We start from the raw sequence: 22,770 nt of genomic DNA, 5'->3' as shown, positions 1-22,770 counted from the left end.
AGTGGTTACCCCTGCCATGAACACAGGCCACTGTGGGAGAAATCCTTAAACACGTTCCAGATGGGAAGACCAGAAACAGGTGGGAAAGCGAAGGCCCACTGTTCCACAAGCAGCTGAGAATGGTTCATGGGAACAGGTACAGTAGGCTGGTGCACAGAATTTCACAAATGGAGGCTTTTTATTGTTGCCATTTCTTTAAGCTGCCTTGAGTAACCACAGTTGAGCGGGATTATGTTTTTGAGAGGTTGTGGTTTTTGTTTCCAGCAGAGGATTTGAAGAAGTTTTGTGAGCCAGGGGATAGAGCCAGGTGGATCTTCGGCGATATCCCCTGGTTGGCATTCCTGCAAGTTTCAATCGCCAAATTCAAATCCCGAAATCCTCTCTTGTCTGTGAGAGGTCAGACTCACTTTTTATATTGAAATGTTATTTTTCCTCCTCATGCTGCTGCTAATCTGCTGATGGGGAATGCACATTCTGACCTCGGTGTATCACAACGTACATCATTATTAATTTTTCTAAACCTCTTTCTTCTTAATTTAGTGTAGCACTGTAGGGAGTTTAACGTGAGTGCAAACCATTTACATGGATGTCATGGCTAGAGATTATTTGAGGCTAATACTTTTGAACTCCCAGTGCAACCAATTTTTTCTTTTAAAGTGACAGCCAATAGTCATACTTTAGCTGTGTTCGTACCTCAGCAGTGGACGGTGCGTATGACTAATGCAGCTCAGCTGGCCCGGGAGGCGCCCGTGACCGCAGGGACACCTCCGCGCCGCGGGGAGAGGAGCTCGGACGCTGCCGACTCTGGAAGCGGATCTGAAGCCGCTGTCCGCTCCGAAAGACCGCTCTCCCGATGTGCGGTGGTAATTAGCGCTGTGCGGCAGATGTGTGAGCGCCTCGCGCCCCCCCTGCTGTACGGGGGGGGGGGGGGGGTCATGTGCTTCCCATCTGACGCAATCATTAGTTACAGGAGAGGGGGCGTGGGTACGCACATGGAAATAACTTCAACATAGATGACAACCTGTCCCTGCAGAACAGCAAATAAAAAGGGTTACGTCAGATGGCAGATTGGGCCAGTTCTTTCTGTGTTTGATGAAGTGGGGTTCAGCGTGGCTCATCAGTGTAACGACAGCCTTTGAAATGTAATATGTGCATAAATAATACTGCTGTGAACAGCTTGGTGACTAAAGACCGCCATGTTTCACTGCCGGCGAAAAAACAGCCCTTGTGTTGTGAAAGCTGTGTGAACACACACACAGTCACATGCAGGCACACACACACACACACGCACACACGCACACAGGCACACGCACGCACCCACACACACAGGCACACACACACGCACACACACACACACAGGCACACACACACACAGGCACACGCACACACACACACACACGCACACACGCACACAGGCACACGCACGCACACACACACACAGGCACACACAGGCACCCACACACACAGGCACACACACACGCACACACACACGCACACACACACACACAGGCACACACACACACAGGCACACGCACACACACACACAGGCACACGCACACACACACACAGGCACACACAGGCACCCACACACACAGGCACACACAGGCACACACACACGCACACACACAGGCACACACACACGCACACAGGCACACGCACACACAGGCACACACACACACACACACAGTTCTTAGTGGTTTTTCTCCAGAAGGTCGCAGGACTTCTTTCCATCACTCCACACCGTTTCTGTCTCAGCCAAAGGGCTCTGCAACAGTCAGTGTTGTATCTGCTCTCTTGGTGATTTCTGACAGTTGTCCAGTAGTCTGATCTTGGTTGTGTCTGGGTGGGTTGTGGCATATTTATTCCCCATTTTCTTACAATGGACTTAACAGTGCTCATAGGAAGGTTCAAAGCTCTGACAAATAGTTGGAAAAAGTTATTTTCCATCTTTTTGTCTCCAAACTTAAGCCCCTTGGCCTTTATGGCAGCATGATGGATATGTGCTTTCAGTTCAGAGAGCTCCGCTCATTCTGCAGTCGTGTCTCCGAACACAGGTGGATCTGAAATCAACACAGCCGGATCTGGTTTCTTTTATTTGAGCTTACAAGAACATGAATTACACCAGGGACAATTTAGGTTAATTGTTAATACAAAAAAGGGGAATATTCATCTCTTATATCTCAAGTCTTCATTCTCCCTCAGTTTTCAGGTTTGGTTTTCATTTTCAATATTCATATACTTTATTTAATTTGTACATTATTGAGTTACTTTATAGAAGTAGAAGTAGTAAAAATGTCATTAAAATATATCCCCAGCGTCTCCTCGCTGCCTCCAGCCCCAGTCTCCAGTTTCGCCTTCTCACAATCCAGACCTCATCCCCAGAGTCTACTCCACTCCCCGGCCTACGCCGTCCCTGGTTACATCTCCATTGTCTTCTCTGGCTCCCTTACCAATCCTTCAATCTTCATCCCCAATGCCGCCCCAGGACCCGTCTCCACCCCAGGGCCCGCCTCCACCCCAGGACCCGTCTCCACTCCAGGACCCGTCTCCACTCCAGGACCCGTCTGCCCGTCTCCACCCCAGGGCCCGCCTCCACCCCAGGGCCCGCCTCCACCCCAGGGCCCGTCTCCACCCCAGGGCCCGTCTCCACCCCAGGGCCCGTCTCCACCCCAGGGCCCGTCTCCACCCTAGGGCCCGCCTCCACCCCAGGGCCCGCCTCCACCCCAGGGCCCGCCTCCACCCCAGGGCCCGTCTCCACCCCAGGGCCCGCCTCCACCCCAGGGCCCGCCTCCACCCCAGGGCCCGCCTCCACCCCAGGGCCCGTCTCCACCCCAGGGCCCGCCTCCACCCCAGGGCCCGCCTCCACCCCAGGGCCCGTCTCCACCCCAGGGCCCATCTCCACCCTAGGGCCCGTCTCCACCCTAGGGCCCCGTCTCCACCCCAGGGCCCGCCTCCACCCCAGGGCCCGTCTCCACCCTAGGGCCCGTCTGCCCATCTCCACTCCAGGACCCGTCTCCACCCCAGGGCCCGTCTCCACCCTAGGGCCCGTCTGCCCATCTCCACTCCAGGACCCGTCTCCACCCCAGGGCCCGTCTCCACCCCAGGGCCCGTCTCCACCCTAGGGCCCGCCTCCACCCCAGGGCCCGTCTGCCCATCTCCACTCCAGGACCCGTCTCCACCCCAGGGCCCGTCTCCACCCTAGGGCCCGTCTCCACCCTAGGGCCCGCCTCCACCCCAGGGCCCGCCTCCACCCCAGGGCCCGCCTCCACCCCAGGGCCCGTCTCCACCCCAGGGCCCGCCTCCACCCCAGGGCCCGCCTCCACCCCAGGGCCCGCCTCCACCCCAGGGCCCGTCTCCACCCCAGGGCCCGCCTCCACCCCAGGGCCCGCCTCCACCCCAGGGCCCGTCTCCACCCCAGGGCCCATCTCCACCCTAGGGCCCGTCTCCACCCTAGGGCCCGTCTCCACCCCAGGGCCCGCCTCCACCCCAGGGCCCGTCTCCACCCTAGGGCCCGTCTGCCCATCTCCACTCCAGGACCCGTCTCCACCCCAGGGCCCGTCTCCACCCTAGGGCCCGTCTGCCCATCTCCACTCCAGGACCCGTCTCCACCCCAGGGCCCGTCTCCACCCCAGGGCCCGTCTCCACCCTAGGGCCCGCCTCCACCCCAGGGCCCGTCTGCCCATCTCCACTCCAGGACCCGTCTCCACCCCAGGGCCCATCTCCACTCCAGGGCCCGCCTCCACCCCAGGGCCCGTCTCCACCCCAGGGCCCGTCTCCACCCCAGGACCCGTCTCCACCGCAGGGCCCGTCTCCACCGCAGGACCCGCCTCCACCCCAGGGCCCGTCTCCACCCCAGGGCCCGTCTCCACCCCAGGGCCCGTCTCCACCCTAGGGCCCATCTCCACCCCAGGGCCCGTCTCCACCCCAGTGTCCAGAGGCTACACACACATCCAAACATCCGATTAATTTAATTTCCCCCAAATGACTATTCCCTTCATTCTTATTCTCTAATGTAAACAGGTCAGTCAGACAGGAACTCCGTTATCTGAAGGCCTTTGTTTGAGAGTGTGAGACTTTCTCTGAATGAGCACCACTCTAGAAACAGCCTGCGGTGTACAGGTGGAAACAGAGGAACAGAATTATAATGAATAGTAAGTCTCATGACACATGATCAATGACTCTAAATAGCAGATCTAACTGACGATGAGCGTGCTCTCCTGGGGGACTGTGGGAGAGATAAGGGGCTGAGGAAGGAGGGAGTGTAGAGGGAGAGGGAGTGAGGCCCAGGGCCCAATCTGTCCCACTCATCCCTCCCCTCCCTCCTCCACCCCCCCCCCCCTCCAACTCTTTCCCCCGATCCTCCTCTCTCCAGCGGCAGGAAGGGTGGGCCTGACAGGTACAGGCTGCTGAGACGGGCCAATGAGACGGGCCAATGAGACAGATGGGCCAATGAGATGGGCCAATGAGACAGGCCAATGAGACAGATGGGCCAATGAGATGGGCCAATGAGACAGATGGGCCAATGAGACGGGCCAATGAGATGGGCCAATGAGACAGATGGGCCAATGAGACGGGCCAATGAGATGGGCCAATGAGACAGATGGGCCAATGAGATGGGCCAATGAGACAGGCCAATGAGACAGATGGGCCAATGAGATGGGCCAATGAGACAGATGGGCCAATGAGACAGATGGGCCAATGAGACAGATGGGCCAATGAGACGGACGGGCCAATGAGATGGGCCAATGAGACAGATGGGCCAATGAGACAGATGGGCCAATGAGACAGATGGGCCAATGAGACGGACGGGCCAATGAGATGGTCAAACGGAACGAGTACCGGGGCAGAATGTGAAATGGGAGCCCCGCTTGTCCCAGCGCCGAGTGCTCGCGGTTTAGCCCCCAAAATACAGTGACCCCAAATCATGAAGACCGTGTTGGCCCGGTCCTGCGGTCAGGAGCGCCCCTGCCTGAGCTCCACAGAGCCATCAATGAAGAACAAAACGTTCAGAACGGCGGGAACAATATGAATGAGTGATTTAAGATGGGAGTTTAATCCCCCCACATTCCAGCAGGCTATGCCTTCATTCCGGGCTCCGGAGAGGCACGTGGAGAGGAGCAGGGAGATGCAGTGCGGGAGCTCGAGTGTGTCTCCACCTGGTGGCCGTTACTGTAACTGTCACCGGTGTGAACTCCTCATTGTGTCCCCCATGCACTCAAATTGTTGTTTAAAAAACACTAAAAATGATATTGTTTGCTGAAAAGCCTCTGGCTGATGTTACAAGTTTTAATACCATACATAATTTGCTGGTTAGTAATCAAGAATGTTTGTGTTCCACTGAAATGTTTTTACGTCAAGAATGCACACTTCAACTTAGAAGTGCAGGACAGCACAAACCATGTGAAGAGAACGGGTTATAAGTGTTGTAATCTATCACCAACGCACAAGTCTCTGAGGAAATTAAACAAGAAGTGACAGTTCATTAATAAAAGTGCTTTGTGGGAGGAAACCTTTCTTTTGGAAAAGGAACAAAGACTCTGGCCTTATGAAAGATCCCAGGTATCCACACTAGACATGTGACCTCAAAATAGACTTTTTATGAAGATAACATTGTTTATGTACTGATGCTTTTTTCCATACATGTATGTGACTAGTGCTCTAACAGCACCATATGTTTTGCATGGATTATTTTACTTTTCAAATTCCACTGCATTTAAAAAATGCTTCTGGTTAAGCTCAGAGACTAACTCTCCACTTTTTGCTTCAGGAGAAACAGTGTAAACATGTTATGGTGGTGAGAATGTATTTTTAATGCATTTTACAGCAATAAGATTTAGATTTGGTTAAGGAAATAAATACATTTGGAAATAAAACTTGTGGTTACTGGAATACTGGGATCATAGGATAATTTCTAAATCTTTTCTATAATGCTTGAAAAAAAAAAACTCGCTCTCCACCAGTCTAGCACCCAGCTACTCTTTAATACTCCAACAGAGTAAAGTCACATTTACAGTGTTCTTCATTCCACACAAACTGTACACACAGGTGACATATCAGCATCAGATCAGAGGCCTCCACACATAACAATCAATAATATACAAATATTCAAATACCATGATTATTGTTTTAAATACAATTTAAACAGGTTATCGGGATTACATTGAATAAAACTGGCAGTGTGTAAAAAAATCAATGAAGAGGGCAGTGCTAAACCCCACCCATATACACCTAACCCCACCCATACACACCCAAGCCCACCCATACATACCCCAACCCCACCCATACACACCCCAACCCCACCCATACACACCCCAACCCCACCCATATACACCCAAGCCCACCCATATAACCCCAACCCCACCCATAAACACCCAACCCCACCCATATAACCCCAACCCCACCCATATAATCCCAACCCCACCCATATACACCTAACCCCACCCATATAACCCCTAACCCACCCATATACACCCAACCCCACCCATATACACCCAACCCCACCCATATAACCCCAAACCCACCCATACACACCCAACCCCACCAGCTTACCTCCAAAAGATCATCAGACCCTACATGCCTGCCAGACCTCTTCATTCAGCCACCACAGGTCACCTCCCTGTTAGGATGGTGTTCTGGCTGCTCTCGTTTTGGCTATGTAAGCGGTGTATTGTGTAAATCATTCTATCGCTTTGTGCTGCATAAAAACGGTTTTTGATATATTCCATTGTCAGTAGACTTAGCACTTGTAATTGCACTTGCCCCTGATTCCGATTTGCACTTTGTTGTACGTCGCTCTGGACAAGAACATCTGCCAAATACCAATAATGTAAATGTAATGTAAAATAAAGAGTACAAATGCACCTATCCTGCACTGAAATACTTATATACTGTTTACATACAAATAAAACATTTTGAACATGAACATTCAACCTCTATTATCATCACTCCACATTCAACAAAAAACTTAAATAATAAAGGTTTGAATTGCAGGTGCGTGTGTGTGTGCGTGTGTGAGTGCGTGAATAAGACCCAACTGTGCGAGAATAACAGGAGGATGTTCACATAAACACAAGTTTTAAAGACCGTGTCCTGACAGAGGAGATGTAGCTGGTGTGAACGTGTGCGATCGGGAATGCCCATAGTATCCAACTAAGCACAGGCCATTTCAGCGTGAAAGGCAGGCATAGAGAGAGACGTGGGATCCTTTAAGTCATTAACAGGAGGGGCCCTGACTTAACTGTGTGATGTAATCATAATTTCAGTGGATGGAAAGTATGGACTTTAATCTCATGATACCTCAGAAAACTATTTTTCATTTGTATGGCAGTTCAGGAGTCAGAAAATAGCTCTGTGCGTTTGAGTGTGATAGGTAGGTTGAGTTTTGTTTGTGAGAAGGCAAATTCCTGTGCGGAATACAGCTCTGTACCTCAAAATTACATAAAGATAGATTTCTATGTACACATATACTGAAAGCAGTACGCTCCTGGAACCACACCCACCTGAACCATAAGTATAATATGATTGGTGTGGTTTGGGAATCTGAAACTCAATACACCCTCTCCCCTGCAGTAGAAAACTCCATGGACACCCCTGCAAAAATGATATTTTACATTTCGAAAGATTCTGAAACCCAAGAGGTAAGGTTGGGAAGCCAGGGCCAGTGGCATATGGCAGTGCAGTGGAGAGAGAGTGGGAGAGGATGAATTATAGCATCGCCCAGGGCAACAGGCTCCTCCCCTTCCTCTCCACCCTCTGTCCACTCAGGTACAGCTCAGATATAAACCCTGCAATGTCCGCACACGGGGCAGGCAGTGCGTGTGTGTGTGTGTGTGTGTGTGTGTGTGTGTGTGTGTGTGTGTGTGTGTGTGTGTGTGTGTGTGTGTTTGTGCATATGTGTGAGTGTGTGTGTGTGTGTGTGTTTGTGCGTATGTGTGTATCTGTACCCTGCTGTAGACTCACTTGCTCTTAAGCAGAGCTTAATTGTCATTATGGGGTGTTGTGTGTAGAATTTTGAGGAAAATAATGAATTTATTCCATTTTGGAATAAGGCTGTAACATAACAAAATGTGGGAAAAGTGAAGCGCTGTGAATACTTTCCGGATGCACTGTATGTGTGTGTGGCTGTGTATATGCATGCATCTGTACCCTGCTGTACTCTCACTGAGGCCTGCTCTTGCCACGTCACGGACCTCACAGGTATAGGAAAGTGTGTGTGTGTGTGTGTGTGTGTGTGTGTGTGTGTGTGTGTGTGTGTGTGTGTGTCTGTGTGTGTGTGTGTGTGTGTGTGTGTGTGTGTGTGTGTGTGTGTGTGTACCCTGTTGTAGACTCTCACTGAGGCCTGGTCTTGCCCTCTTTGGCGATGCGCTCGTTGAGCTGGCAGAGCTGCCGCAGGAAGCCGTCGTTGGGGCCGATCTCCCTCTTCTGCCGCACCAGGGCGAGCGCGGAGCACACGTCCATCTTGCGCCGCAGCATGAGGAAGGCGATGACGAGGGTGGGGGACCGGCTGTAGCCCTCGCGGCAGTGCACAAACACCTTCCCTGGGGAGGGACAGAGGGAGATGGAGGAAAGACCTCCACACCTGCTATGTGCAAGAGTATCTCCATGGAGTCAGGTAACAGTCTTTATATAATGTCAAAGCACTGTAAAAGGCTATGGAGTGGAGCAGGAGTAATATCAGAGGCTAGAATGTTTCTATCCTACCTCAGGGATCAAGGAGAGAGGGAGAGCCTGTAGGGGTGGGGGCTGTGGGGGTGGGGGAGGTCATGGTCACCCCAGCACTCCAAAACCACCGCTCCTCCCTCCTCCCATCCATCACTGGCCCCACCTTGTTCTGTTCCTGACCTGAGGGACCGCCCTTGGGATGACAGGTGATCCTGATATGCCCCCGCCTCTCTTTATTGGCCAGAACAGGCTGCCCCCCCCCCCCTCGAGAGTCTATTTTCAGCTCTTCTCTGCACCTGCTGTTTTTCACATTTCCAGCTATTACATTATACATTTACATTAATAACCATGAGGATTATTAATCACCATTAATCCATCAACCCTGTTCCTGCAGATCTACCATCCTGTAGGTTTTCATTCTAATTTCATCCCTGATTTGGCACCTCTGCTGGTACTAATTTGTGCTCATCAAACTGAGGTGTGCTTCGTTAGTGTGGAAGTGAAAACCTCTTGCCAGCCCTGCATAAGACCATCATGTACAAAAGCACGTTTACAAGCAACGTGTGATAGAGACAATAATGAAGCCATTTTAGAGTGTAAAATAAAAGCAGGGATCTTCATGGGTAATTGGGTTGTCAGAGGTAATGGTGAAAGCACTGTACGAGGATATGAAGTGGAGCAGCAGTGACATCAGAGGCTGTTACAGAACTGGGGAGGCATTCAGCTGCTGATGTGCCTTTCCCTTCCCTGGGCAACCCCTTCTCCACTTCTCCAACCCCTCCAACCCCTCCAGCTCCTCCAGCCCCTCCTCCAGCCCCTTCTCCAGCCCCTTCTCCAGCCCCTTCTCCAGCCCCTTCTCCAGCCACTCCTCCAGCCCCTTCTCCAGCCCCTCCTCCAGCCCCTTCTCCAGCCCCTTCTCCAGCCCCTCCTCCAGCCCCTCCTCCAGGCTCCTAGCTCCGCCCATCGGGGCAGGCAAGGAAAGATTGCAAGGTGAAGTAGGTGAAGAGAAAAGATCAGTTATGCAAATGGAAAGGTGGAACCACAGGTCCATCATTTATATAACACTTCTGGAAAGGATGCAGAATTTTCAGCTTCTAGAATCTAGAAGGAACATTTAATGGACTAGAAATTCCTTAAAGATGGCCTCAATCAATTTGCCGGGTCAGGCAAGGAACAAGGAGAAAGGAGGTGAAGAGTAAGCAGTCGGAATGAGCCCGCTCTCAGGAAGAAAGAATGAAGGAATGAAAGAGGGACACCAGAGGGATGCTGGTACTTGCCGTACCCTTTCCGTCTTTGTGCGCCAGGGCCTTCTCCATGAAGTCAGCTCCCTCCTCGAAAAACACGCTGAGGTCGAAGTGGTCGGTGTCGCTAGCCTTCATGCCGTGGTACGTGATCCCGGATCCTGAGTAGAATTCGGCGCTGGTGTTGACGTGCATGAAGGAGTTCCCCTCCGCGGCGTTCAGGATGTGCGTCACACCCAGCTTCTGCAGTCGCATCACATTCTGCGCCACAAACCTGCAGCAAACACGCAGCACAGCATGCGTCAGACAGAGCAGCATGCGTCACACAGAGCAGCATGCGTCAGACAGAGCAGCATGCGTCACACAGAGCAGCGTGCATCAGACAGAGCAGCATGCGTCACACAGAGCAGCATGCGTCACACAGAGCAGCATGCGTCACACAGAGCAGCATGCGCCACACAGAGCAGCATGCATCACACAGAGCAGCGTGCGTCACACAGAGCAGCATGCGTCACACAGAGCAGCATGCATCACACAGAGCAGCGTGCGTCACACAGAGCAGCGTGCGTCCACAGAGCAGCATGCGTCCACAGAGCAGCATGCGTCAGACAGAGCAGCATGCGTCAGACAGAGCAGCATGCGTCAGACAGAGCAGCATGCGTCACACAGAGCAGCATGCGTCAGACAGAGCAGCGTGCGTCACACAGAGCAGCGTGCGTCACACAGAGCAGCGTGCGTCACACAGAGCAGCATGCATCACACAGAGCAGCGTGCGTCACACAGAGCAGCGTGCGTCACACAGAGCAGCGTGCGTCACACAGAGCAGCGTGCATCAGACAGAGCATTCACAGAAGATTGCCCTGGAACAGCACAAGGCCTCCACTCAGCATGCTGACATATCCCATAATGCACTGTGTGAAGCCTCAGCCATCAATTTCCCTCCCCACCCTACTGACATCACAGGGGAAACAGAGACCAGACATCACAGGGGAACAGAGCATACTGACATCACAGGGGACCAGAGTCTACTGACATCACAGGGGACCAGAGTCTACTGACATCACAGGGGAACAGAGCATACTGACATCACAGGGGACCAGAGTCTACTGACATCACAGGGGACCAGAGTCTACTGACATCACAGGGGACCAGAGTCTACTGACATCACAGGGGAACAGGGCCTACTGACATCACAGGGGAACAGGGCCTACTGACATCACAGGGGAACAGAGCTTACTGACATCACAGGGGAACAGAGCTTAGTGACATCACATGGGAACAGAGCTTAGTGACATCACATGGGAACAGAGCTTAGTGACATCACAGGGGAACAGAGCTTAGTGACATCACAGGGGAACAGAGCTTAGTGACATCACAGGGGAACAGAGCATACTGACATCACAGGGGAACAGAGCATACTGACATCACAGGGGAACAGAGCATACTGACATCACAGGGGAACAGAGCTTACTGACATCACAGGGGAACAGAGCTTAGTGACATCACAGGGGAACAGAGCTTAGTGACATCACAGGGGAACAGAGCATACTGACATCACAGGGGAACAGAGCATACTGACATCACAGGGGAGCAGAGCTTAGTGACATCACAGGGGAACAGAGCTTAGTGACATCACAGGGGAGCAGAGCATACTGACATCACAGGGGAACAGAGCATACTGACATCACAGGGGAACAGAGGCCAGACATCCCCCTCCTGGCTGCTCCCCTCAGCAGTGAGCTGCAGCAGGGCCCGGAGGAGAGCTGAGAGGTTCTGGGATATGAGCCCCTGGGGATGAATGGTGATATGCAGAACTCTCTCCCAGTCCCAGCTGTGTGTTATTGATCCCCAGTCTCATATTCCAGCTGGACAGAGCAGTTGTATTTATCATAATGCACAAAATGCTCCACTGAGTGCATGCGTGCTTGCGCCAGCTGTAGTTGTGTGGGTGCGTGCTTCTGTGTTTCTATGTGTGGGTGCGTGTGTGTGTGTTTGTGAGTGTGTGTGTACACAGCTAGCTGCTAATAACAACGGTCCTTTCCAAACACACGCTAATGACAGTGCTCCTTCATACGCCTGTGTCCCTTGAGTACCAAACACACACAGCCTCCTGCACCATTACGTAAAACCCTAAACACAGCGCGTGTGGAAGAAGGGTTTGTGCGCTGTTCTGACAGGGCATGACACGAACACACAGTCTGAACCGTAGGTTACGCTGTTCTGACAGGGCATGACACTAACACACAGTCTGTTGTGTGCTGTCCTGACAGGGCATGACACTAACACACAGTCTGTTGTGTGCTGTTCTGACAGGGCATGACACTAACACACAGTCTGTTGTGTGCTGTTCTGACAGGGCATGACACAAACACACAGTCTGTTGTGTGCTGTTCTGACAGGGCATGACACTAACACACAGTCTGAACCGCAGGTCACGCTGTTCTGACAGGACATGACACTAACACACAGTCTGTTGTGTGCTGTTCTGACAGGGCATGACACAAACACACAGTCTGAACCGCAGGTCACGCTGTTCTGACAGGACATGACACTAACACACAGTCTGAACCGCAGGTCACGCTGTTCTGACAGGACATGACACTAACACACAGTCTGTTGTGTGCTGTTCTGACAGGGCATGACACAAACACACAGTTTGTTGTGTGCTGTTCTGACAGGGCATGACACTAACACACAGTCTGTTGTGTGCTGTTCTGACAGGGCATGACACAAACACACAGTCTGTTGTGTGCTGTTCTGACAGGGCATGATACTAACACACAGTCTGTTGTGTGCTGTTCTGACAGGGCATGACACTAACACACAGTCTGAACCGCAGGTCACGCTGTTCTGACAGGGCATGACACTAACACACAGTCTGTTGTGTGCTGTTCTGACAGGGCATGACACTAACACACAGTCTGTTGTGTGCTGTTCTGACAGGGCATGACACTAACACACAGTCTGTTGTGTGCTGTTCTGACAGGGCATGACACTAACACACAGTCTGAACCGTAGGGTACATAAGCCTGCTCCCTGAATAATACACAGCCCTGATGAAGGGACTGGGGTTCACTGCTGTAATTACATTAATCTGTGTCACAACAAGACGTGTCACAGAAAATTCTCTCATCTGGAGAGCAATCTATGGCCTATAACTGCATTATACAGTGGGATCCACTTGTGAAAATGTTTGCATTCTTTTCTAATTTAACATATTTTTTTTCATTACAATTTATATTATTAGTATAACAATTTGAGTGAAAAGTTTTTTCCAATTGCTTACACACTAAAATTGAATGCTTAGACAAAAGAATCAGAGCCTTAACTTTTGTAATCATGCCTTAAACAAAGGCACCAAAACCACAGCACATTTCCTGCTTTGCACTTTGTTTGCAATTTTGCAACACATTTCCTGCAAAACACTGCACACTGTTTCTTACATTAGACACTTTGCTCGAGAATGAAATCTCTTGCAATCATTGGGAAAACACTTCTATTCAAAATATAAAACATGAAGTTGGCAACACCCACACACACATGAAAACACTTCTACACTGATTGAACTCCAATCAATCCGAGCCTGAGCACTACAAATAGACCTCAGGTAAGGTCACTTCTTTTGTGAGAACTTTGCAAACATCGAGGCAGTGAGAGTGAGCGTGAGAGGAAGAGGAAGAGAGAGAGAGTAGTAGGAGGAGGAGGACAAAGACAAGAACAGAGAAGGGAACAGCGAATAGATGGAAACATATTTCCGACAATATTATGGCTACCATGGTGGACCATGTCATAAATCATGATGAGGGAGACCGGGCAGAGAGTCCAGCCCAACCTGAGTCACTACACAGTAGCATCCACAATACAGACATGTAGGCTGGAGAACAGCATCACAGTACAATACAATGTAGTCCTACAATATTAGGTCTGTGCTCCTCAGTGAACATAAAATAGGTCTAGTGCTGTGAAGTACATGTAATACAGTTTTGATCCCATCTTGTGATGTTACTGCATGCTTGGCTTTTGTCAGTCTTCAAGTGTCCCTGTAAATGTTCAGTGGAGTTGAGGTCAGGTGATTGTCAGTGGGGTTGGGGTCAGGTGGTTGTCAGTGGGGTTGAGGTCAGGTGATTGTCAGTGGGGTTGAGGTCAGGTGATTGTCAGTGGGGTTGAGGTCAGGTGATTGTCAGTGGGGTTGAGGTCAGGTGATTGTCAGTGGGGTTGAGGTCAGGTGACTGTCAGTGGGGTTGAGGTCAGGTGATTGTCAGTGATTTTATCCACAATTACATGAAAAATATATTTTTTTCAATGTGGTTTCAGACTTTGGGACCCCACTGTATATAGTCATACATTTAATTTCTATAACTTATTTATCTACACTCACTGAGCAGTGCAATGCATAACATCATGCAGATACGGGTCAGAATGAGGAAAAAAAGGGATTTTGATTGTGCCATCATTGTTGGCGCCAGATGGGCTGGTTTTAGTATTTCTGTTACTGCTGCTCTCTTGGGATTTTTACACACAACGGTCTCTAGAGTTTACTCAGAGTGGAGTGAAAAACAGACCGGCAGTCCTGCGCATGCCTTGTGGATGAGAGAGGTCAACAGAGAATGGCCAGACAGGTTCGAGCTGAAAGCCTACTCAGATAACCACTCTGTACCATGTGGTGAGCAGAAAAGCATTTCAGAATGCATAATACGTCAATGCATTCGTGTGTGTATGTGTGTGCGCATGAATGTGTGTGTGTGTGTGCGCACATGCATGCGTGTGTGTGTGTATGTGTGTGCGCATGAATGTGTGTGTGTGTGCGCACATGCATATGTGTGTGTGTGTGTGTGTGAGCATGCATATCTGTTAGAAGAGAGGATGACCTACAATTAATGACTAGTGCTGTATCCATTCAATGTGTGGGGGAGGGACCCTGTGTGTAATTGGGGGTTGTTGAAAGAACGTGCCCTCAAAACGATTTTAATTTGAAACTTTACCAGGGGAATACAGCCACACGTGCAACACTTCTATTTCAGGAAGTGAAATAGAAGCGTCTCTCATGCTATATATAGATGCAAGGTTAATAATATGCAACAATATGTCATATTATGAAAAACAAATAAAACATACTGACATTCAGTCATAATTTACCGGATCCCCGTCAGGTTCAAACATCATCAAGTCAGTAGGCAACAATTGTTTTCGAAGCGAACCCGTTTTCAGGATAATATAATGTACAATAACTGTTTTAGTGAAAGTACTACGTGAGTACCCAGTCGAACTAATCAAGTGCTCGGTTGCAATGCCATAGCTGTAAATACATTTCATTACGGATACATTCGGTGCCCTGGATATAACTAGCGACTTAAAAATAATAAAAACACGTGCGCTGAGAGCGGTCACCGATTTCTCCGGACTATGTATAACACGGAAAATGTAAATGCTGGGATGCTTTTGAGAAGCCGCTCGCTTTTATCATCGTTCCAAGAGCGATAGAAGTGATTTAATGTACAGCGATCCTGCTTCCATATTCACAATGCATACTTCGAACACAAGCTGGTTATCCACTTAATATCTTTGCAGAATATCCAGCGTCTCCCCTTACGCGTGCTGTGGAACTAGAAGAGGATGTGTTGCCGAAGACAATAGAGTAGCCTGTGTGTCATCAGATAATGACGGGAAATGGTGTGACAAACATACACGGAGAAAATTGGCGAAAAAAGATTTCACCGGGAACAAAGTACTTACGCGTTGCCCACGTAAATTCTGGGGTAGACCTCGTTGAAATGTTGGGTTGGCAGAAAGTAAAACCCATTTCCGTCTGAGAGGAGATCGTTGAGCTGTTGCACAGACACCTCGTAGTCTGACATGTTGACTTCAGCTGGGGCAGGTACCTTAGCCGGACTGTTTTTCTTCATGGTACCGAGCAGCCTTTCCAAACGTGGCGAACAAGTGTCAGTTTTCTATGCGCTTCGGGGAGGTGTTCGTTCCTTGCCCTGCTGCAATTCTCTGTCCTGTTTGCCCAGAGTCTGAAGCGCTGGTTCTCTCCTGCAACTCGTACGGCGCGCGCGCGCGCGCGCGCACACACACACACACACGGACGGAATGAAAGGTGAACCTGAGAGCGCGCGCCAGCGGGTGGCAACTGTTAAATGACAACCGTTAAAGGAGCCGTTAAAGGGACCGCTGTAGACTCCCGTTGTTCACACCGTGAGTTACACCTGCCATCAACTGATCACTCATGTTCAAGTCGTCTTCAGTCATAGAGGCTGAGAACAAGAACAAAACTAGATGCCAATTCATGAATGGGAAATGGTTGGCAATGGAGCCAATGTCGCCCCATAAGAAGGGAATAAACTACAAATCAGTGCATTTTAGCTTAATGGAGCTTGCTGAATATTGTAGGTTGTAGTGGCAATTCCAAGAAGATGAATGTTGAATCACGTGATAAGTTGACAGTGTTGCTTGTTGCATGCTATCTACGGTTGATGTTATACACTCAGACCTGTACACCAGCTTGTTAATGCAAATATTTAATCAGCCAATCATGTGGCAGCAACTAACTGAGACGGGTGCGTGGGGGTTGGACCCAAAATGCACGACTCAGAAACAATAGTTGGATAAAGTCCCGTCAGGGCCGCCCAGGAGCGTAGTCAAAACAAGCAAAGTCCATGCACGTAGATCCAGCCAAACAAACAACAAACAAACAAAAAGCACGGTGCCGAGGGAAGAGGCAAACTCGTAGTCGGTTGACGTGCAGGAAGGTCCGGTAGCAGGAGAGCGGTCAGCGGGGAGAAGTACAGGCGGATCGGTTGTAGTCGAGGGCGATGCGGAAATCGAAACCATAAAACAAGCAGCGAGGCAAAGGTACAAAAACGGTAGGCGAGGACGTGGTCAAAAACAAACGATGGTCAACGAAACAGAAATCAATAAACAATGGTCGGTAGGCAGGCTTGGCTCTTAACGCGTAATCAATGCCAGTACTGCTCAAGCGTTGCTTTGACGTACAAGAGGCAGACAATTTCACAACGAACAGAAGCGCGACTGGGCTATAAATGCAGGTGTAGACAGGTGTAGACAATTAGTTAGAGAGCAGCAAGGGAATGGAAAACAGGTGCGATGGATGACAAGTTTAACAAGGTAATTAGTAATCGTTAGTAATAAACCTATCCTGCCCTAGCATTAGTAAATTAGTAAATGACATGCACGAAAAACGTAAGGTAACATGAACACATGATTAGTTTGTTAGATTTACCCAATCCTGATCTAGCGCTAGTAGTTTTAGTAAATAGACAAATGGAAACAATTAGGGTGCGAGTGACAGAAAGAGAGAGAGAGAGAAAGCCGGAACGCAAGGTTTGCGGAAAGACATGTAAAAGTGTATGTTTAAACAACGACCAGTCAGCGTAACAATAAACATAAATCAAAACATCACACTAAATGAACTAAGACGATAACCACTGAACATAACAAGGTAAAAATAATCGTAACGAAACATGACTAGACATGACAAGAAAATAAATCGTAACAAGAAACAAACTAAACAACATGACGAACCTAGACTAACATAATACATGATAAGATAATACGTGACTAAGACAAATGAAAAAACATAAAAACAAGGCAAGACAGACCTGAAACGTGACACTAACTGCATAAAAGCATGCTGACCTGGTCAAGAAGTTTTTCTGACCAAATGTCACAATAGGGAAAAAATGCTGATCTCCTTGCTGAAATTAAATTGCACATTAGTTTTATTTTTAGTAAATGAGTGATCTAAAAATGGATGTCAAATGGCTGTTCATTGCTACTTTATTATAGAGCACTAAATTAGTTGTAAAAAGACCTACTGTATCTAAAATGTCCCAATACACATGAAATGCACTATTGCCCCCTCTACTGGACTTATTGGCAATAAAAAGTATATATGTGTGTGTGTCTCCTGTATGACAGAAACCTTCTTAGCTGGGAGATTAAACAGTAAAGGCTGGCATACAATGAAAGTAATTAAACATTCTTTATCAATTTTATTTTTGTCAAACACTAACAATAGTCAAAGGCACTTCAGCATTAAGTGTGTAAGAGATATTAGCAATTTCTGTTCAGACTTTAAACTTTAAAGCCTTGTATTGAAATTGAAGCCTTGAATTGTGATTGAAAAGCAACTGACAACACTATCTGAAATAAAGTTTGACAACATACACACATTGTTGGGCAGAGAGTATGCAGGTTTTAATTCCCACCTATCACTACTCCTGCTGATTTCATGAATTAGTACTCTAATTTCTGGTTGAATGTGTGTGAATTAGTGAAATTAGCAGGTGCAGTGATTTTTACGAAAGTAAAACTCAAATGTGAATGAATGCAATGTGGGGCCCTGTTAGTCTGTAGATACATATGAACCCAGTCTCAAAGCTCGTCCTCTGCCCTCAGTGCTAGTACTGTTTTCCAGTAACGTCTGCCAATGACATCATCACCCAGGGAGAAAGCTAATGCCATGGTAATGCTGTTACTCGGCACTCCACTGTGCCATAACCCCTGCTTTTCCGCCACATTAATAAATACATCTATGAAATCTGTTCAGTGCAGGACTAAAAACAGTCGACACTGTAATGTAAAAACCCTTGTAATGTGAGACAGAAGGTGGATTGTTCTGTGTTGGTCCCCACACAGGTGTGTAATTACAGACTGTGGGTGTTTAGAGAATGCCGTTGACAGGAGAACAGAAGGGCTTTTATTTTACAGCACACTCATTTAAACGTCTCTTCTGAGGGCTCTCCACTCCACCTGCTAAAAATTGCTCATCTGATTCAGGTTGCAGTATGCTACGAGATTACCTGTCTTTGTAGCTCAAGGGTTCCCACCTCTGAAAGATGTGTGTGTGTGTGTGTGTGTGTGTGTGTGTATGTGTGTGTGAGTGTGTGTGTGTGTGTGTGTGTGTGCATCTGTGTGCATACATGCATGGCTAAATCACTTACTTAATTTATAATGCACTACCTATGAATTTTGAGATTATGCAATCTATTTGAGACTATAAGCTCTAGCACTGCTTATGTCAGTCTCTCCCATAAATGGTTTCAGATTATGGACCAGCAGCAGTGAACAGCAGAAGAGGCCATACCTTTTCATTGAGAACTGTCAGATGTTATTCATGTTCCTGCCAGCAGATGGCACTAATGACTGGCTGCAATGCTCATGTACAGCTCATTCCCACTCTGAGTGCGGAATATATGTGGATACTGTGAGTTCACTCTGAGCGTAGAATATATGACAGTACTACTGAAAAGCAGAAGGGTAGAAGATCAGCTTTAAACACAATGAAGATATACTGTCTAGTCTGTTAACCAATGCTAGCAGCTAGCTAACCCGTAAAGAACAGTGCATGCTACTTTCTCATTCCAGTGCTGTGTGTGTGTGTATGTGATACTTTCTACAGTGCTGTATATGTGTATGTGTGTGTGTGTGTGTGTGTGGGTGATACTGTCTCCAGTGCTGTATGTGAGTGTGTGTGTGTGTGTGTGTGTGTGTGTGTGTGTGTGTGTGATACTGTCTCCAGTGCTGTATGTGAGTGTGTGTGTGTGTGTGTGTGATACTTTATCCAGTGCTGTGTGTGTGTGCATGTGAGTGTGTGTGAGTGTGTGTGCATGTGTGTGTGTGTGTGTGTGTGTGTGTGTGTGTGTGAATATGTGTGTGAGTGTGTGTGCACATGTGTGTGTGTGATACATTCTCCAGTGCTGTGTGTGTGATACTGTCTCCAGTTCTGTATGTCTGTGTGTGTGTGTGTGTGCATGTGAGTGTGTGTGTGAGTGTGTGTGTGTGATATTTTCTCCAGTGCAGAGGTACAGCAGAGTTAAAGTAGAGTTACAGAACTGTAATAACAGGGTTCCAGCAGACTTCCAGCAGAGTTACAGCAGACTTACTCTGTTTCCGTAAGGTTACAGCAGAGGTACAGTAGAGTTACAGCAGATTTACACCAGAGTTACAGATTTACTGCAGAGTTACAGAGTTACAGCGGAGTTTCAGTGGAGTTACAGTGTACAGTATATGACTTCAGACAATACAGCTTTTTATATTTTTGGTATAATTTCATTTTTATTGATCCTTCATTTAATCATGTTTGTCTGCTGATAATTCCTCTCTGTTTTTCCACCGATGACCTTGAGAATTAATGCCGACTTCTCTCGCATTGGAAATTGCCATGTAAATCACCGTCCCTGGCACAATAAGGGTCCTCAGCTCCAGCGTGCTGTTTGTCTGTTTCCATGGCGATACCGAGGAGATGTCGTGCGGTGCCATGGCAACCATCCGCATCACAGAGAAATCGGCCGTGCTCCATCACCATTCTGGATCATTGTGCGCTATTTTCTGGCAAAAGTCATTTTGTGCATAATAATAAGTGCATGTCCAGATATGAAACACTGCAGACTCTTCATATCCCCTTCATATCACCTCTCCTCCATCGCTTTTCTTTCTTTAACATTTAACGCTGAAAGACCTCTTACCACAGATCATTCACACACTGCTGATCGTGCGCATGGCGGTCGTGTTCCGTATTCATTAGATCAGTGTATGTGTGTGTGCATGTATGTGTAAAGAACATGATCTTTCCCCAGCTGAAAAAGACTAATGCCATACGCTGTGAGGATTGCTCACAGTTACTTCCTGGGTTTGTGCTGTAACTCCTCACAGGAGCCACTGTCTAATACCTACCAGCAACATAAACACACAGCACACACAAGCACATGCATTAAACAATGCACACAGTACACACAAGCACATGCATTAAACAATGCACACAGTACACACAAGCACATGCATTAAACAATGCACACAGTACACACAAGCACATGCATTAAACAATGCACACAGTACACACAAGCACATGCATTAAACAATGCACACAGTACACACAAGCACATGCATTAAACAATGCACACAGTACACACAAGCACATGCATTAAACAATGCACACAGCACACACAAGCACATGCATTAAACAATGCACACAGTACACACAAGCACATGCATTAAACAATGCACACAGTACACACAAGCACATGCATTAAACAATGCACACAGCACACACAAGCACATGCATTAAACAATGCACACAGTACACACAAGCACATGCATTAAACAATGCACACAGTACACACAAGCACATGCATTAAACAATGCACACAGCACACACAAGCACATGCATTAAACAATGCACACAGTACACACAAGCACATGCATTAAACAATGCACACAGTACACACAAGCACATGCATTAAACAATGCACACAGCACACACAAGCACATGCATTAAACAATGCACACAGTACACACAAGCACATGCATTAAACAATGCACACAGTACACACAAGCACATGCATTAAACAATGCACACAGCACACACAAGCACATGCATTAAACAATGCACACAGTACACACAAGCACATGCATTAAACAATGCACACAGCACACACAAGCACATGCATTAAACAATGCACACAGTACACACAAGCACATGCATTAAACAATGCACACAGTACACACAAGCACATGCATTAAACAATGCACACAGTACACACAAGCACATGCATTAAACAATGCACACAGTACACACAAGCACATGCATTAAACAATGCACACAGTACACACAAGCACATGCATTAAACAATGCACACAGTACACACAAGCACATGCATTAAACAATGCACACAGTACACACAAGCACATGCATTAAACAATGCACACAGTACACACAAGCACATGCATTAAACAATGCACATAGTACACACAAGCACATGCATTAAACAATGCACACAGTACACACAAGCACATGCATTAAACAATGCATTCAGTGTATGCTTTTACAATACAATAGCTTTATTTTTCCAGGGGGAACTTCATACAAGTAATTACATAATTTACATGAATTACATAATAAAATGACAGAAATGACAGTCAGAGATTCACAGATTACAAATGAGAAACTATGAATCTATTAAGGATATTCTAGCAAGATCTTCCATACATGAATTACGTAGAAGTTCTATAAATTATTTAATATTTCAATCAATCATTAAAATGAAGACATGCTATGTTAGTGATGAGGAGAACATAAGACGTGGTTCCATAGGCTGTTGACTGCACACATCCACACTCAGTGTGTCGTGTAAATAAATATGAACAGACTCCAGATCTCTGGCCATAGGGGATGCAGGTCATGCGCACAGTGGAGAACATTCAGATCTCTCTCAAAGCCCGGCGGTCACACTCACAATATGAACACTAGCGTCCGCGGAGCCACGGCCATGTCACTGGGAGCCCTTTGATTCTCTTTCCAGAGAGGGAGGTTACAAACACAGAGTACCTTTAAAACTAAAAAGGCCTCAAAGGGTAAAGCCATAAAAACAGATCAGGAAGCATGAAGGATGTTATTATTTTTGTGACTGTCTCATGAATGCATTTAAATACAAACTGTTTCCGTACTGTATAGAAATGATGTATTTGCATGTTTGCTACTGTGGGCCTGGGTGCAGGGAGAGAAGAGAGCAGCAGCACACACCTGTAAACAGCTGCTGCTCTACTTCACCTGTGCCTCACAGACACTTCTCTGCACTGAAATGTTTATGTCTGAATTTCAGCATTTCACACACAAAGAAAATGCTTCCCAAGCATCAGCCAAACCCCATGACTGAACAGAGCGTTCATTTCAGTGTCACTGTGTTCCACTACACAAACAACTTTTTTTAAAGTTCATGTGCATGTGCATATGTGTGCGTGAGTGTGAGTGTGTGTGTGAGAGACACTGTGTGTGTGTGTGTGTGTGTGTGTGTGTGTGACCTCTGACTGCGGGGCTGAGTTGAGCAAACACTGAGGTCTCTCCCATCAC

The 22,770-nt window shown here is 47.9% G+C and overlaps 2 protein-coding genes across 2 annotated transcripts; one reads left to right on the top strand and one right to left on the bottom strand.

The window, feature by feature from the left end:
* Positions 1–713: 713 nt before the first annotated feature.
* On the top strand, positions 714–3,570 carry LOC133114881 (tetra-peptide repeat homeobox protein 1-like). The gene is made up of 3 exons (XM_061224569.1): positions 714–855; positions 2,584–3,043; positions 3,141–3,570. Exons 1-3 carry the CDS (start codon positions 714–716, stop codon positions 3,568–3,570), a joined length of 1,032 nt encoding a protein of 343 aa, XP_061080553.1.
* A 2,956-nt stretch (positions 3,571–6,526) lies between these two features.
* Positions 6,527–15,974, bottom strand: LOC133113886 (dual specificity protein phosphatase 3-like). Its single transcript, XM_061223009.1, has 3 exons — positions 15,636–15,974; positions 9,944–10,176; positions 6,527–8,537 (listed from the first exon to the last, which is right to left on the bottom strand). The coding sequence occupies exons 1-3, from the start codon at positions 15,803–15,805 to the stop codon at positions 8,329–8,331; spliced, it is 612 nt and encodes a 203-aa protein (XP_061078993.1). The 5' UTR covers positions 15,806–15,974; the 3' UTR covers positions 6,527–8,328.
* Positions 15,975–22,770: the final 6,796 nt, after the last annotated feature.

The sequence above is a fragment of the Conger conger genome, chromosome 16 (genome assembly GCF_963514075.1).
Source record: "Conger conger chromosome 16, fConCon1.1, whole genome shotgun sequence".
Lineage (NCBI taxonomy): Eukaryota > Metazoa > Chordata > Actinopteri > Anguilliformes > Congridae > Conger > Conger conger.
Note: the sequence above shows the minus strand (reverse complement) of the source record. Positions and strands in the feature narration are given on the sequence as shown.